General features: G+C 37.8%; 3 protein-coding genes across 3 annotated transcripts; all 3 read right to left on the bottom strand.

Annotated features, from left to right (window-relative positions):
• Positions 1-347: 347 nt before the first annotated feature.
• Positions 348-2433, bottom strand: LOC131934684 (uncharacterized). Its single transcript, XM_059290767.1, has 4 exons — positions 2289-2433; positions 1448-1535; positions 1223-1358; positions 348-554 (listed from the first exon to the last, which is right to left on the bottom strand). Exons 1-4 carry the CDS (start codon positions 2375-2377, stop codon positions 445-447), a joined length of 423 nt encoding a protein of 140 aa, XP_059146750.1. The 5' UTR covers positions 2378-2433; the 3' UTR covers positions 348-444.
• Positions 2434-3862: 1429 nt separating this feature from the next.
• Positions 3863-5769, bottom strand: LOC131934674 (uncharacterized). Its single transcript, XM_059290757.1, has 4 exons — positions 5525-5769; positions 4964-5030; positions 4182-4317; positions 3863-4080 (listed from the first exon to the last, which is right to left on the bottom strand). The coding sequence occupies exons 1-4, from the start codon at positions 5620-5622 to the stop codon at positions 3974-3976; spliced, it is 408 nt and encodes a 135-aa protein (XP_059146740.1). The 5' UTR covers positions 5623-5769; the 3' UTR covers positions 3863-3973.
• Positions 5770-7989: 2220 nt separating this feature from the next.
• LOC131934681 (uncharacterized) lies at positions 7990-10781 on the bottom strand. The gene is made up of 4 exons (XM_059290765.1): positions 10628-10781; positions 10401-10488; positions 9693-9828; positions 7990-8493 (listed from the first exon to the last, which is right to left on the bottom strand). The coding sequence occupies exons 1-4, from the start codon at positions 10705-10707 to the stop codon at positions 8381-8383; spliced, it is 417 nt and encodes a 138-aa protein (XP_059146748.1). The 5' UTR covers positions 10708-10781; the 3' UTR covers positions 7990-8380.
• Positions 10782-15810: the final 5029 nt, after the last annotated feature.

The following is a 15810-nucleotide window of genomic DNA, read 5'->3' as shown; positions in this document are numbered from 1 at the left end:
TAGTTAGCTGATGCTAATACTAAGTTGGTATAAACTTGTCAGTCCTTCAATCAAGCTGACAATTCTCGCAGCATTTTTTAACCTCCAGTATTCCAGCAAGCTAGCATCTATTAAATAAAATTGATATGACCCTCGGACAGTTTTGTTTGGGCTTTTATGCTAAGAATTTTACCAATTTTGGAATCAATAATCACACGAAATAATACATTGTATTATCTTTAAAATTGTACCTTCACTTTTTAGTTCTTAAGGATTATAAATTCTTCAATAAATATCAAAATTTTAGGTGGATAATTTTTTTATTTCAAAAACTTGAATGAAACAATATACAATTGTAATATTTCTTAAAAAGAGCTATTTCATTAAATCTTTAGATCCACTGCGATTGGACAATCTGAAAGTAGCGCTGACCAATCAGCATCTCCCTTACACCGCAAGACTCGATCACGTGATGATCACCTTGTAGTTAAACCCGGTCATGTACGTCTGCCCGTGGGGTGAGCTGACCAGCAACTCTACGGTGCTGTGGGCAGACTTGGCACACGAATCGACACCTGGGGTAGACGAAATTATCACGTGATTTAATACGTATACCCTGCACCAATATCAGCATATTTTTTAAAGGTTGAAATGTGTGCATGTAGGCTACTTGAAAGTCTAAATGTGTACAAACAGGCTACTTGAAAGTCTATCAAAAGAATAACAGCTCAAAGAAAAGTAATCTAACATGACTTTGCTACACAAATAGACATGGCGTTTTTTTCAAAAGTAATCATGTTCTTAGATCGTCCTTACGGCATTATCCACTCACCTTCCCCCCCCCCCCTTCCCCGTCCCAGAATACACGGGAGGGTGGGGGGTAAGGGGCTTTTTAAATTGAATTAAAGTTGAACTAATTCATGGGACCACACATAGGCGTCCGTTCATTTGATTAACAGAAACTACAGAATGTATGGGTACAACAATGCAAACATTGGGAATATGAGATTGTTTGATAAATTTCTACCCCTGTTGTAGGATGGGGGGGGGAGGTCGGTTGCCATTCAGGCTTAAGATATCATATTATTTTATTTTAGAGTTATTGCTGCACATTGATTTAAATTATCAATTGATTGATCCATGTATCATTACACTACCTTAGACATCAAACTATCACCATATTTTAAACTATGATTTATAGTTCAAAACTACTTTAGACTTTATAAAAGCCCACAATATTTACCTGCACTGGGTAGAGGTAACTCAACATCCCTCCCCTCTGTGACGTCCTTGACCCCTGTGATAGACGTCGCCCAAGCCTCCTCAAGACACAGGGAGAAAGTTTGTCCAGGTAGATTTAGTCTCAGCTTCAGGTAGCCCTGGAATAATCGACCAAACTTACATCACAATAAACTCACATGTATCCCCAACCGTTCAATAATATAGCCATTAACCAATGAACCCTGACCTTGGGATAGTTCCAGTCCACGTCACCAAAAGTGCAGTTTTTAGGGACGTCTGCTTCAACTATTTGTTTATCTGATCCTCCCAGGTTGCTGAGGAAATATTTTAGAATGTTTTATTTATAGCAGTCTTATAACATTGTCTAATACCGTGATTGTCATACAATCGCTGACATATTTAAGTTTCTATGGCAAGGGGAGCGGTAGAGGGCTTAAATAACTGTAAAACTACAAAATTTCCGCATAATTTTAATGATTAACGCCTTTCAATCGAACTCGGCTTTGAGCGGCTCTCTTTATTGGCACCCACGTAAGCCTCATCTTCTACCTTCCTCCTCCAGGACCTCCTCGGCCAGCCTACTTTCCTCTTCTAGTGGGGATTCCAGTCTAAAGCTTTCCTCTCGTTGTTGTCCTCTCCCCTTCTCACGGTATGCCCAATCCATCCCCATTGGCTGGCTTTAATATCCCTGTCTTTCGACTGTAGTTTGGTGTGTTGACACCGGTCTTTACTTGACATTTTGTCTGGCCATATTATAGTGAGAATCTGTTGTAAACATCTGTTTGTGAACGACTACAGCCTCTTTATATTCGTTTTGGTAACCAGGTCTTTGGGCCATACTGCAATATTGCCTTAACGTTTGTCTTGAAGATTCTTGCTCTGACAAGGCTGTGCAATTCCATATTGGGTGTACTGGGTTGAAGGCACATCTGGCCTTGTTGATACGGCTTTTTATGTCCTCGTCTGCACTCTTAACATTTTAAACTTACAAACCAGTTTTTCTGTGTTGTATTTGCTAAAAATAAATGTCAGATGATGGTGAGTTTAAACAGCAATTTACCACTCACCTTCCTGTCATGATACTGCAGGCATCACCGTAAACAGCCCCGACTGTACCGACAACAGCAGCCAAACAGCAAAAAAAGATCACCTGCATGTTGGTCTACTGTCGTAGAACCTGTAGCTACTGGCACTACCACACAAGGTTTGGAATGAAACTTTTTTAACTTAAGCAATGATTGACCAGGGGAGATTGTACGTGAAGATAAGGAAAGATAACTCGGATGTGGAGTAGGTAAAGGTGTCAGTCACGTAGTTTTTTTTTGTTTTTTTTTTCAAGCTTTTATTTAGTTCGCAACGTCTGTTTGTTTGTTAGTTAGTTAGTTTGTTTGTTTGTTTGGTGGGTTTGTGGCAAATACTGTAACTTAATTTTGACTCACTTCTAATGCAGCGATTTCGTTCAAACTTTCCAGATATGTTCCACTTCAATACAAGTCTATCTATTTTTAATTGAATGAGATGTTTAATTAGTTATTAAAAATTAATTACTGTAATCAATTACAAAACGGGAGACAACTAGCTAGATACTATCACCTGTCTGGTGAGCTGTGGTTCACGAGAATGTTTACAATCGCAGAGCCGGTCGATCTAGTGAAGGCTATTAGGGGCAGACAATAAAGTTTTTAAACAATTTGAAACTTCTGTAAAAACAAATTATCTCAGACAGTCATATCAAAGGACAAATGATCACAACGACAAATGATCTTAAACAAAATATCTCACATCACCTGTCTTTACGAAACCAATTTATTATCTAAACAATGCCAGGATCCACTGAGTAAAATCTAGTTTTAAAAAACCAGTTACCCCACCCAACCTGAACCACTCCCTAACACACACGCACATAACCATATTTTTACGTAAGTGCTCACCACAGTAACAGGTTGACATCAGAGAATTATTTTTATTTCTGCTGGTCTTTACATTTCTTGAAATTTCCCAAGACAAATTACTTCTTGCCAGTTACTTCTCAGCTGTATGCCTACTGTCTCTTTAAGTCTTCCCTTTATTACGGTTTTTAGGGATTTCCAAAAGATGTTTTTTTTAATTTCTGACGGTCTTTACGTTTCTTGAAATTTCCCAAAGACAATCCACTTCTTGTCACTTACTTCTCTGCTGTAGGCTTTCTCTAAGCCTTCCTTTCTTTTAACGTTACCCTTGCGGTATCCCATTTAGTGCCGTTTGTGTTTTGACAGATTTCTAACCAACCTTTCCCAAAACATGTATTTCTATCGCTAATCCATACTGTCTCGTCTTCAGTCTTTAGCAAACCCATTCCTCTAAAATGTACAATTTCTTTGAAATATTTGTGTTGCTTTGTGTGGGTGTGTTGAAACCTAAAGTTGTCGATTTTATAAAGGCTTTATTTTTGTTTACTGCTAAGGGTGATCAGGATACGTTCAATCAATGAACTAATTTAAAACTCACTTTCCCTCATTGATTGAGTCATTAATTAGCAAAACGTCAGCTAATAAACTAAACTCTGAACCAAGCGTGTTTTCGGGTTCTAAAATGAGACAACGCTAGCTCCCAAGTATCCCTCACTGTGTTGTGCTGATAAATTTTGCACTGTAAAGCCCAGTAATTTGTACATCCAGTTTGTGTTTATTTCACGAGTCAATTTTTATTAATCTCAAATTACACTTGGACACAAGATCTCGATGCTGTCAAGGAAACCCTAAGTTCAAGGTTGTCACTCAGTAACCCGGAAGTTGAAAGAGGTCATGTAGTACAACGTGTCAGAAGCAACCACTCGGAATACAGCCTCGTTGTGGACAGATTTGATACAGGTGGGGTGACCTGAAGACACCAATCAAATTATCTCTAATTATCACAGTCTAAACATGAGCGGAACAAAGGAAACTAAACATTTAAAAGAACTAAAATTTAAAAAAATTCACCCTCTCTTGGAAGGGGCTGAGCGTTCTCCACCCCAGCGGTCACCTCTACCACCCCTTGAATGTTTGTTGACCAACCCTCCTCCAGGCACAGCGAGAACGACGTGTTGGGTAACGACAGCCTGACCAACACAGAGTCCTGTTGATAACAGACGGATGATGATAATGGTGATGATGATGGTGATGGTGGTGGTGGTGGTGGTGATGATGGTGGTTATGGTGGTGGTGGTGGTGGTGGTGGTGGTGGTGGTTATTTGTGGTTATGATGGTGGTGGTGTGGATGATGATTGATGATTAATGATGATGGTGGTGATGTTGGTGGTGGTGGTGGTGATGATGATGATTGTGGTGGTGGTGATGATAATGATAACGATGGTGGTAAATATGGTGGTGGTGATGATAAAGATGATAGTGGTTGTGGTGGTGATGATGATGGTGATGGTGGTGGTGATGATGATGATGGTGGTAGTGGTTGTGGTGGGAATGATGATGATGATGGTGGTGGTGATGGTGATGGTGGAGGTGTGATGATGATGGTGGTTGTGGTGGTGGTGATGATGATCATGATCATGATGGTGGTGATGATGATATTGATGATTATCATAACGATGGTGATTAGGATGATAATAATTGTGATGATGATGATTATGATGACGATGGTGATGATGATGATGATGACGAGGAGGAGGAGGAGAATGATGCAAGCACGTTATTTATTTGTGGGATGATGTATGCACGGAAGATCGTGATGAACAATCTCCTAAAACCGGAAGTGATCTTCTTACTCTCGGGTAGTGCCAATCAATTTGGCCAACCTTGCAACTGTTTGGGATGTTGATGACCGCGTCTTGCCTGTAGGAGATGTAAGCTCACGTGATACATGCACGATGGTTGATTATAAAACACGGGCACAGATAAATTTTACAATTAATTTCACAGAGGTTATTGAAACAAAATATCTTCGCAGTTTTTTCCCCACTTATTAAGTCATTAACGTATCGTAAACAATGTTTATCTTTAGGAAAAGATTCAACATTAAAAGCAACGTTGATTTATGCACTTACAAAAATGTAAGTGTCTTAGTTTTTAAAATCAACTAGGCCTATTTATAACTAGTTACTGCTTTAGTTAAACCAATTTTTTTTTAAATTGTTTTATTGCCAACGTTAAAAAAAGTATTTATTAACTTTTGATCTCGATTTGTTTGTTTCAGGCACAAAAATAAGTTGGCACTATATTAATAATTGCAAAATTGGAAGTTAAAGCTTTTTAAACCCTTTATATAAGAAATATATCTTTTTAAGAGTTACAAATTTTAGTAGAATTGTATCAGCTAAATTCCGTACCCAACATTTGTTATCCAGCACGGATCTCCATATTCGAGTGCCGAGACACCCACTGATACAGCCAAACACAGAAACAATCCGGCGGTCAAGGAAAACATTTGAAAGTATTTGGCCTGTTGTAAAACACAAGTGCTGGTTGAATGGTCCGAGTGTGTCCTGGTGTTTGTGTGTGTGTGTGTTTGTTGATTTTTTTTTTTAGTTGTTTACGAGTGGCGAACGTTAGCCCATAGACCCAGAACTGTGGGTGATAGAGTGGCGAACTGTGGTACAGAAAGATTGTGTGGGCTAGATTAACTGCTGTCAATTTCACTAAATGGGTCGATCGGGAGTCACTCAATGGGTCAATCGGGAGTCACTCAATGGGTCAATCGGGAGTCACTCAATGGGTCAATCGGGAGTCACTCGTGGAAAATTAACTTGTTAATAAGGTTTTCTAATTGTTTGGGTTCTAAAAAGAACGAATTGTGTCCCTTCTTTTTTATCATTTTTATTCTGCGATATGTTTATGTGAAGGGAATATTTTAAACATAATCTGTTACCCACATACCACTGAACCCTCACAAAAAAGCTTTCACACAAACCTTTGTCTATTCACAAAGCACAATAACCTAATTAGAATCTTTACATACATATTGACATTTCACACTCACAAAATACCCATTATAATGTGATGTAACTGTTCCATACACACCAATTATTACATACTGTGATGTAACTGTTCCATACACACCAATTATTACATAATGTGATGTAACTTTTCCAAACACACCAATTATTACATAATGTGATTTAACTTGTCCATACACACCAATTATTACATAATGTGATGTAACTGTTCCATACACACCAATTATTACATACTGTGATGTAACTGTTCCATACACACCAATTATTACATAATGTGATGTAACTTTTCCAAACACACCAATTATTACATAATGTGATTTAACTTTTCCATACACACCAATTATTACATACTGTGATGTAACTGTTCCATACACACCAATTATTACATAATGTGATGTAACTTTTCCATACACACCAATTATTACATACTGTGATGTAACTGTTCCATACACACCAATTATTACATAATGTGATGTAACTTTTCCATACACACCAATTATTACATAATGTGATGTAACTGTTCCATACACACCAATTATTACATAATGTGATGTAACTTTTCCATACACACCAATTATTACATAATGTGATGTAACTGTTCCATACAATTATTACATAATGTGATGTAACTGTTCCATACAATTATTACATAATGTGATGTAACTGTTCCATAAACATCAATTATTACATAATGTGATGTAACCTTTCCATACAATTATTACATAATGTCATGTAACTGTTCCATACACACCAATTATTACATAATGAGATGTAACTGTTCCATACACACCAATTATTACATAATGTGATGTAACTTTTCCATACACACCAATTATTACATAACTTATCTATAAACCACCCAGCCCACGTATCTCCCCTCTCCACACCTTAACAAAATTCAATGCATCCTCCTCAGAAACTGTAGCAACTCCTGGTTGTATATTATGTTTCAATAAACCGGGAGTGATCTCCCCTAAACTTTCTCGAATATTCTTTTATAAAAAAAAAACAGGGGATGGGAACTCGGGATATAGACATGAATTTTAATCCATTTTAAATACTTAAACTTTTTAAAATAGAATAAAATCTCGTAGAAAAAAGAATTACACACCTGTGAACGCCAAATAAAACGTGCATAATAGTGCGGAATATTATTAGTACTTAATAAATTTACATTCGTTTTTTGAGAAATCGGAAATGGCGTAAATTAGTACTTGCAATCAACGGAAATTACTCAAAATTTGACAGACGGTAGAGAATTAGATCTTTTACTTACATATGAAATGTCATTTATCTATCTGAAATAGTACTCAAGTTATAGGCTTTTGAAAAATTCAAAGTAGAAAAAGTACCACTTCCGGTTATCGGAAATCGCTTAAAAGTTGATCAGGATCTACGATTTTGATAAAATACTTATATATGAAATTTCATCAACCTAGCTGTAACGGTACTCAAGTTATCGTGTTTACACACAGACACACACACACAGACATACGGACAGAATTGCAAAGTCCAGTTTTTACGACTCGATAACGCATAAAACGCCAAAATGTTAATATATTTCATTAATATTTGTATTTATAATTTTTGCCTGATTAAAATAAGTCCTCTATACTCCGGATGTGGTGAAGGACTGAGGAGTAAAACGGTGAAAACTTTCAAAATTTCATGTTATTTTTGTGCACGATTACAATACTTTCTCTATACTTCGTATATACAAGAAAGTAAAAAAGGGTGTGTGTGAGAGAGTAAGAAAAGTTTTAAACATAAATTAAACCACAGACATCGCTACATGCACTGTCTCTGTACCACGACATCAAACACAACAATTCTTGAAATAGTTGACACATCTTTTTATTTACTTTGTCAAATAATCTTATAACAAGAATATAAACAGAACAACAATGTTAAGCTATGAAAGTCTGGGTTCTCAGAAAAAAATGCGCAATCGGAAAACTGCGAAAACAGAAAAATGCGCAAATACAAACTAATTATACTAATACACGTAAATTTTATTTTGCCATATGTCAGGGAAATATGTTTTATTATTCTATAATGTACATGTAATCATGCTTTGTTAATGTCTATAAATGTTAGGTTTTAAAATACAAAAATGCCCTTGCACAGTTTTCCGTTGAGCTTCTTTCCGATCATTAAAATTTCGACTGTATTATCCAATATCTGTATTAAACTAGGCTGGCAATATCGCATAATCGAATACCTAGTATACTAAACCCGAGGCACGACCTTGTAATCGAAGCCGTTCATGTACATGAGGTGACTGGGCGCCTTAAGCTGCAACTCCGTAACGCCATTCGAGGCGACAGCACAGGAGGGGCTTTCTGTGGACAGGACATGGGCTTGGTTACTTGGTGGGCTGGGATATCAGGTCTTACAATACATAGTGCAAATATGGTTTGTAGTTTAGTACCTACAGGTTGTATCATGACCAGAGTTTCTTCCAGGCATCTCTTCGGGGGGGGGGGGGGGGGGGGCCTCCCCCCTCCCCCCCCCCCCCCCCCCCCGAAAAATTTTTACCGCACCCCCGAACGAAATGAAATTTATATAATTTATATAGAAAATATATACTTTTAACAGTGTCCGCCCCCCCCCCCCCCCGAAGAAAGTCTACCGCCCCCCCCCCGAAAATTTCAAGTGCCCCCCCCCCCCCCGGAGAAAAAAGTCTGGAAGAAACACTGATCATGACCTACAGTTTGTGACAGGACCTACAGGTAGTGACAGGATTTACAAGTTGTGACAGGACCTACAGGTTGTGACAGGATTTACAAGTTGTGACAGGACCTACAGGTTGTGACAGGATTTACAAGTTGTGACAGGACCTACAGGTTGTGACAGGATTTACAAGTTGTGACAGGACCTTCAAGTTGTGACAGGGCCTACAAGTTGTGACAGGACCTACAAGTTATGACAGGACCTACAAGTTGTGACAGGACCTACAAGTTGTGACAGGACCTACAAGTTGTGACAGGACCTACTGGTTGAGACAGGACCTTCAAGTTGTGTCAGGACCTATAAGTTGTGACAGGACATACAGGTTGTGACAGGACATACAGGTTGTGACAGGACCTATAAGTTGTGACAGGACCTACTGGTTGAGACAGGACCTACAAGTTATGGCAGGACCTACTGGTCTAGACATGACCTTCAAGTTGTGTCAGGACCTACAAGTTGTGACAGGACCTACAAGTTGTGACAGGACCTTCAAGTTGTGACAGGACCTACAAGTTGTGACAGGACCTTCCTTTAAGTTGTGACAGGACCTTCAAGTTGTGACAGAACCTACTGGTTGAGACAGGACCTACAAGTTGTGACAGGACCTTCAAGTTGTGACAGGACCTTCAAGTTGTGACAGGACCTACAAGTTGTGACAGGACCTTCAAGTTGTGACAGGACCTACTGGTTGAGACAGGACCTTCCTTTAAGTTGTGACAGGACCTTCAAGTTGTGTCAGTACCTTCAAGTTGTGTCAGGACCTACAAGGACCTACAATTTTTGTCAAGACCTGCAGGTATGAACTTACTTTCTGTGGGTAGATCTAGCACCTGGTTACGCCCATCTGTGACGTCCTTGACCTCTGTGATGTAGGTCGCCCAGCTCTTGACAATACACAGAGAGTAGCTCTGCCCGCTGAGTGAGAGCACCAGATGCAGATAGCCCTGGGACAGGTACACCCGGTTAGGTTTATTAAACACAACTTGGGTGTGGTAGTGTGTGTGGGGAGAGGGGGTAGTATGTGTGGGGGGAGGAGGAGTATGTGTGGGAGGGAGTGGGGATTAGGTTCTAACTCTTGACATGTTGATATATTTTAAACATGTATGTGTGAAGACAGGATTATGGTATTGTGACGTCACACGTTGTTGACCATGAACATTAGGCTTACGTAGTATGTCATTAATCTTTAAAACTGTGACGTCAAAAATGTCTTCATTTAAAATGTGTATTTAGTATAACACATTCGACCTATCTCTATGATATCAAGACATTATTTTTAAAAGATGGTAATTTTTTTTTAATGGTGGCGTCACAAGGGGGTGCGGGGGTGCGCACCTCACGACAAAAAAATGTAAAATTTACTATCAAAATAATGCAAAAAAAAATTTGGAGGGGGGGGGGTGGAGTGTCACCCTCGGTTACCGCACCGGGTGACACCCGACCCAGTGACGCCACTGATCCTTACTTTTTACTAAGTTTTAACTTTAATTAAGAAACGAAAGCTGAACATTCTAACCATTGGGTAGCTCCAATCTACGACACCGGAAGTGCAGTTCTGTGGTATTTCCAGCTCTGTCGTTTGGTTAGGCTCCATACCGAACTGGCTACAGACAAAATCAACACAAAAATAATTGGGGGTTTTCTTTGCATGATTACCCCCCCCCCCCCCTAATAGTTTGCCCCTATATAAACCTTATAACCTATTGAGTAGGCCTATTATTTAAAAGTATCAAACTAATATACCTGATCGTTCCTAAATTACATTGGTCATCAAAAGCAGCCTGCGTGCCGACCAGAAGAAAACTGAAGACGATGAGCAGCATGGCTGTCGTGTGTACGAAAGACCAGATGGACGCTACAAGCTACTCAAGCACGGCACAGGGCAGGCAACTCTTCTCAAACTAATTTTATCTGAGTTGATTTTTTTTTAATTAAAAGTGCTGATAAGAAATCCAAATCGCAGAAAAGTGCCATTGCTTGTTTTTAACCAAGTTATTAGACCAGTGGTTCTTAACATATTTTGGAGGCACCGAACTCCACCAGCTTCGAATGCGCATTTTCAAATTCAAAACATAGGTCTATATTTTACTGGTACACAAAATGAATCTTAGATCAACATCACTGTGTTCAAAGAACAGAAAATATTAAAATATAATTTTCACAAAAATTATTTTAAAAACATAGCAATGAATGTTTACTGCAAATCAGTGTGACTTCTGCCGTACCTTTCAGGCGCCAACTCTGAAATGCACGGCTTCACAGTGAATTTAGCGAGCGTTGTGTTCTTGCATTTTACATCTCCTTGTAGCTTAGGAAAGTGTGTATATATAATATTGAATCTCCAAATAGTCAAATAGTATTTCTTACAGATGCTAAATCTGTCCTGCAATCCCTAAAAAATCCAGAGTCGTATACTCAATTACTTAGGACAGCACTAGAAAGGCTAATATATACCTGCAGCAGGGTGGCCGGAAAGAACCGAAAAGGAAAAAAGCGCAACGGAAAAAAGCGCAAAACAAAAAGCGCAACGGAAAAAAGCGCACACGGAAAAAAGCGCAAAGAAAATAAACCGGGAGTGATCTCCCCTAAACTTTCTCGAATATTTTTATATAAAATAACAGGGGATGGGAACTCGGGCTATAGACATGATTTTTTAATCCATTTTAAATACTTAAAGTTTTAAAAATAGAATAAAATCTCGTAGACAAAAGAATTGCACACAAGTGAACGCTAAATAAAAAAGTGCATAATAGTGCGCAATATTATTAGTACTTTAAAATTTACATTAGTTTTTTGAGAAATCGGAAGTAGCGTAAATTACTACTTCCGTTCAACGGAAATGACTCAAAATTTGACAGCAGGTAGAGAATTAGATCTTTTACTTAAATGTGAAATTTCATTTATCTATCTGAAATAGTACTCAAGTTATAGGCTTTTGAAAATTTCAAAGTAGGAAAAGTACCACTTCCGGTTATCGGAAATCGCTCAATAGTTGATACGGATCTACGATTTTGATAAAATACTTATATATGAAATTTCATCAACCTAGCTGTAACGGTACTCAAGTTATCGTGTTTACACACGGACAGACAGACAGACAGACACACAGACACACAGACATACGGACAAGATTGCAAAATTATGTTTTTCCGTATCAGTGAGATGTAAAACGTCGAGATTTGTAAAAATCTCGATTTTTTTTTGCACGATTACAATACTTTCTCTATACTTCGTATATACGAGAAAGTAAAAAAGCGCACACAGAAAAAAGCGCAAAGAGAAAAAAGCGCAAACAGAAAAAAGCCCCCAAAAAAAAAAGGCACACAGAAATAGCGCAAACATAAAAAAGCGCAAACGGAAAAAAGCGCAAAGAGAAAAAAGCGCACACGGAAAAAAGCGCAAAGAGAAAAAAGCGCACACAGAAAAAAGCGCAAAGAGAAAAAAACGCAAACAGAAAAAAGCGCAAACAGAAAAAAGCGCACACAGAAAAAAGCGCAAACAGAAAAAAGCGCAAACGGAAAAAAACGCAAACAGAAAAAAATCGCATACAGAGAAAAGCGCAACCAGAAAAAACACAACGAAAAATGTGCAAAAGAGAAATTTAGCACAAAGACCATATGGACTAGATGACACATTTGGTTATACATGACTGTTAGGGCTGCTGTGAGAGTGTCGTGTTTGATCACGTGATCTACTGCCATTTAAAGCGTACCACTAACATCTGCATTCCCATCACCACGATACAGGCGATAATCACTTTACACAATGCCTATTATTTTCTAGGTCAATAATTATTCAACAACTATTCTCGTATAAACATAAAAGAAGACCCTCTTAAATAAATCTGATAGGAGGTTTTTAAATAGAATTGATGTAATTAAGAATAAAACAATCTATTAAAATATAATTAATGTCATTAAAAGTTAAACTATCTTCTTAAAAATTTATTTTAAAAAATAGGTATATGTTTATTACTATATCGTGTTTTAACGCTGTTGTATTTGAACAATCATGCACCGTAATTGCTAGAGCTATCGTCCGCACTGACAAAATCCGATCGCAACTCAAATAAGTCTGTGGTGTGTCTTGAACTCCACCAAACACCTGAGACAGACTCACCGAACTCCTGGGGTTCGATCGCATCCAGGTTAGGAACCACTGAGCTAGACATTGCCATTGATGTTTTTCAACGTGCCGAATAGTTAGTTGTTGTTTTTTTTAAAAATTGGGCCTCCAATGTCTTCAAACTAGTTGGTTCAGAGGTCCACTTTTGTTATGTTCGCATTGATGAATTTTTTTTTTTTTTGACACATTCATCTTGTGGGTCGAAAGCTGCGATTTTAAGATTTTTAAGATTTTAAGAATTAATGCGATAACAATACTATGTAGATGTCGTGAAAATAGGTTTTAATTGAAAGAAAGATTTTCTGAGGTTAAAAAAATGTTCTTTCCTTGATATATTTGCCTCATCGGTTTTTGATATATATATATATATATATATATATATATATATATATATATATATATATATATATATATATATATATAAGACAAAGCTTATAACAATGACCAATGGGTAAATAATTTAAAAAATTAAACAAATAGGCCTATAACGTATCTAGTTTTTTTAATCATCGTCATAAACCAAGTTACATTAATAATTTCTTTAAAAGTTACATAATTAGAATTAATCAAATTTGACAATTAACGTATATTAGATTGCTCATACTGTGCTAAAAGTCTAGAATGCTAAATATAAGAAAAATATTACTTGTAAGCAAACTGAAGAGTTTAAACATATTGTATTGCGATATAGATTCCTGAAAACTCTAGTATAAGATGCGAAGAAAATATCAAAATGTAGTAGCTAGAATTTTACTATAATAGCAACATTAAATAGTAACATCTAAGTGTCGAGTTAGATATGGTCTAGGGGAGTTATCAAGACCAGGTGAAGCTGACTATTTCTTGTTTCATGACTGTACATTTCTGTTTTAGGCCACTGTGTCAATGAGTTATGTACTGTTATGCTATGGGCCACTGTGTCAATTACATGTTTACAGTTATGCCATGGGTCACTGTGTCAATGCCATGTTTACTGTTATGCTTTGGGTCACTGTGTCAATGACATGTTTACAGTTATGCTTTGGGTCACTGTGTCAATTACATGTTTACAGTTATGCTATGGGTCTCTGTGACAATGACGTGTACAGTTATACTTTGGGCCATTGTGTCAATGACATGTTTACTGTTATGCCATGGGCCACTGTGTCTATGACATATTTACAGTAATGCTTTGGGACACTGTGTCAATGACATGTTTACAGTAATGCTATGGGTCACTGTGTCAATGACATGTTTACAGTTATGCTATGGGCCACTGTATCAATGACATTTTTACAGTTATGCTATGGGCCACTGTGTCAATGACGTGTACAGTTATACTTTGGGCCGCTGTGTCAATGACATGTTTACTGTTAAGTTTTTGGCCACTGTGTCAATGACATGTTTACAGTTATGCTATGGGCCACTGTGTCAATAACATGTTTACAGTTAAGTTTTGGGCCACTGTGTCAATTATGTGTGCAATTTTTCTTGTTACAGTTCAGTAAATATGGGTTGCAGGTTTTTATTCCAACACTCCGTCTGTTGGGGATCTGTATTCGGCCACCGTGTCACTTTCATATGTACAGTTAAGTTTTTGGCCAACATGTTAATCAGACGTAAACAGTTCTTTCATTGGCCACTGTGTTAAGTGTAGGCCTACACAGTTCTGTTTTTGGCCACTGTTTTAATTAGATGTGCACAAATCTGTGTCAGCTAATGACTGGGCGCTAGAATATTGGGTTCATATTCGTTTTTTGGGATTTCCATTTCTGGGTAGGTTGCTGTTTTTTTTTTTGCAGGTTGGCTTTCTTCTGCTTGTACTAATTGCTAGTTCGTATTGTCAATGAGGCTAGAAACTGAAGTGCTGCCGGGTTGCGGATGTTTGCTGATTCATTACTGGTTGGGCGAGTGACTTGCGGATAACTGCTGATTATCGGTCGTGCGGGATGCTTGTCGGCTAGCGGACCAACTGGATAGCTGTTGACTAATTAGTTTGCTGCTAGTTAGATGGCGACAGGTTTGTTGACATGTATAAGGCTGGCGTCTTGATTGTGGACGTGTGGGCTAGCTAGTAAAGCGTTGATGATTTATAAGCTGGCTCATTTTTGTTGAGAGCTAGCAGGCTATATGTTGAAGATTAGTAGCCTGGCAGCTGGTTGGCCGTGGGTTAGTGAATCGGCTGATAACGGACGCTAGACATATTGAGGCTGGCTGGTAATACGTTGATGGATGGTTGGATGGTGTCTACTCTGTTATTTGCTTTTGGGCTGATAATGTTTTGACATATAATAGGTTGAAGTCCATTTTCTTGTTGGTAATACATTGACTGATAATAGGCTGGCTTCTTCTTGGTTGTGGGCTTGTGAGCTGACTGAAAAATTATGGTTGATTTTTATTTTACTGCTTCTCTTTATATATCGTAATATTGTAAAACAATAATTCCTAATCAGATTGATTAATATGCAACACAAACAAATATATTGCTTCTGTTGTATATTGCTAACCATAAACAGTATTGAATATTTATTAGCACTGAGAGCTAAACTGTGAAAACTGAGCGTTAAGAGTTAGGAACTCACCATTTATTTCTGAGTGCTAAATCTTTCTGTCAGTTGTGTTGCAGGATTCTTGTTGGGTTGTAGAATTCTTATTGACTTGCTTAATTCTTGAAGGGTTGCATGATTCATGATGTGTTGCAGGATTCATGATGGGTTGCAGGATTCTTGTGGGTTGCAAAAAATCTTGTTGGGTTGCAAAAGAAATTCTTGTTTTTGGCAGGATTCATGTTGGGTTATGGTTATAGAAATCATGTTGGGTTG

This window comes from Physella acuta, unplaced genomic scaffold, assembly GCF_028476545.2.
Source record: "Physella acuta isolate Inbredline_101_S28 unplaced genomic scaffold, ASM2847654v3 ptg000115l, whole genome shotgun sequence".
Lineage (NCBI taxonomy): Eukaryota > Metazoa > Mollusca > Gastropoda > Physidae > Physella > Physella acuta.
This window is presented reverse-complemented; position numbering and strand designations above follow the sequence as displayed.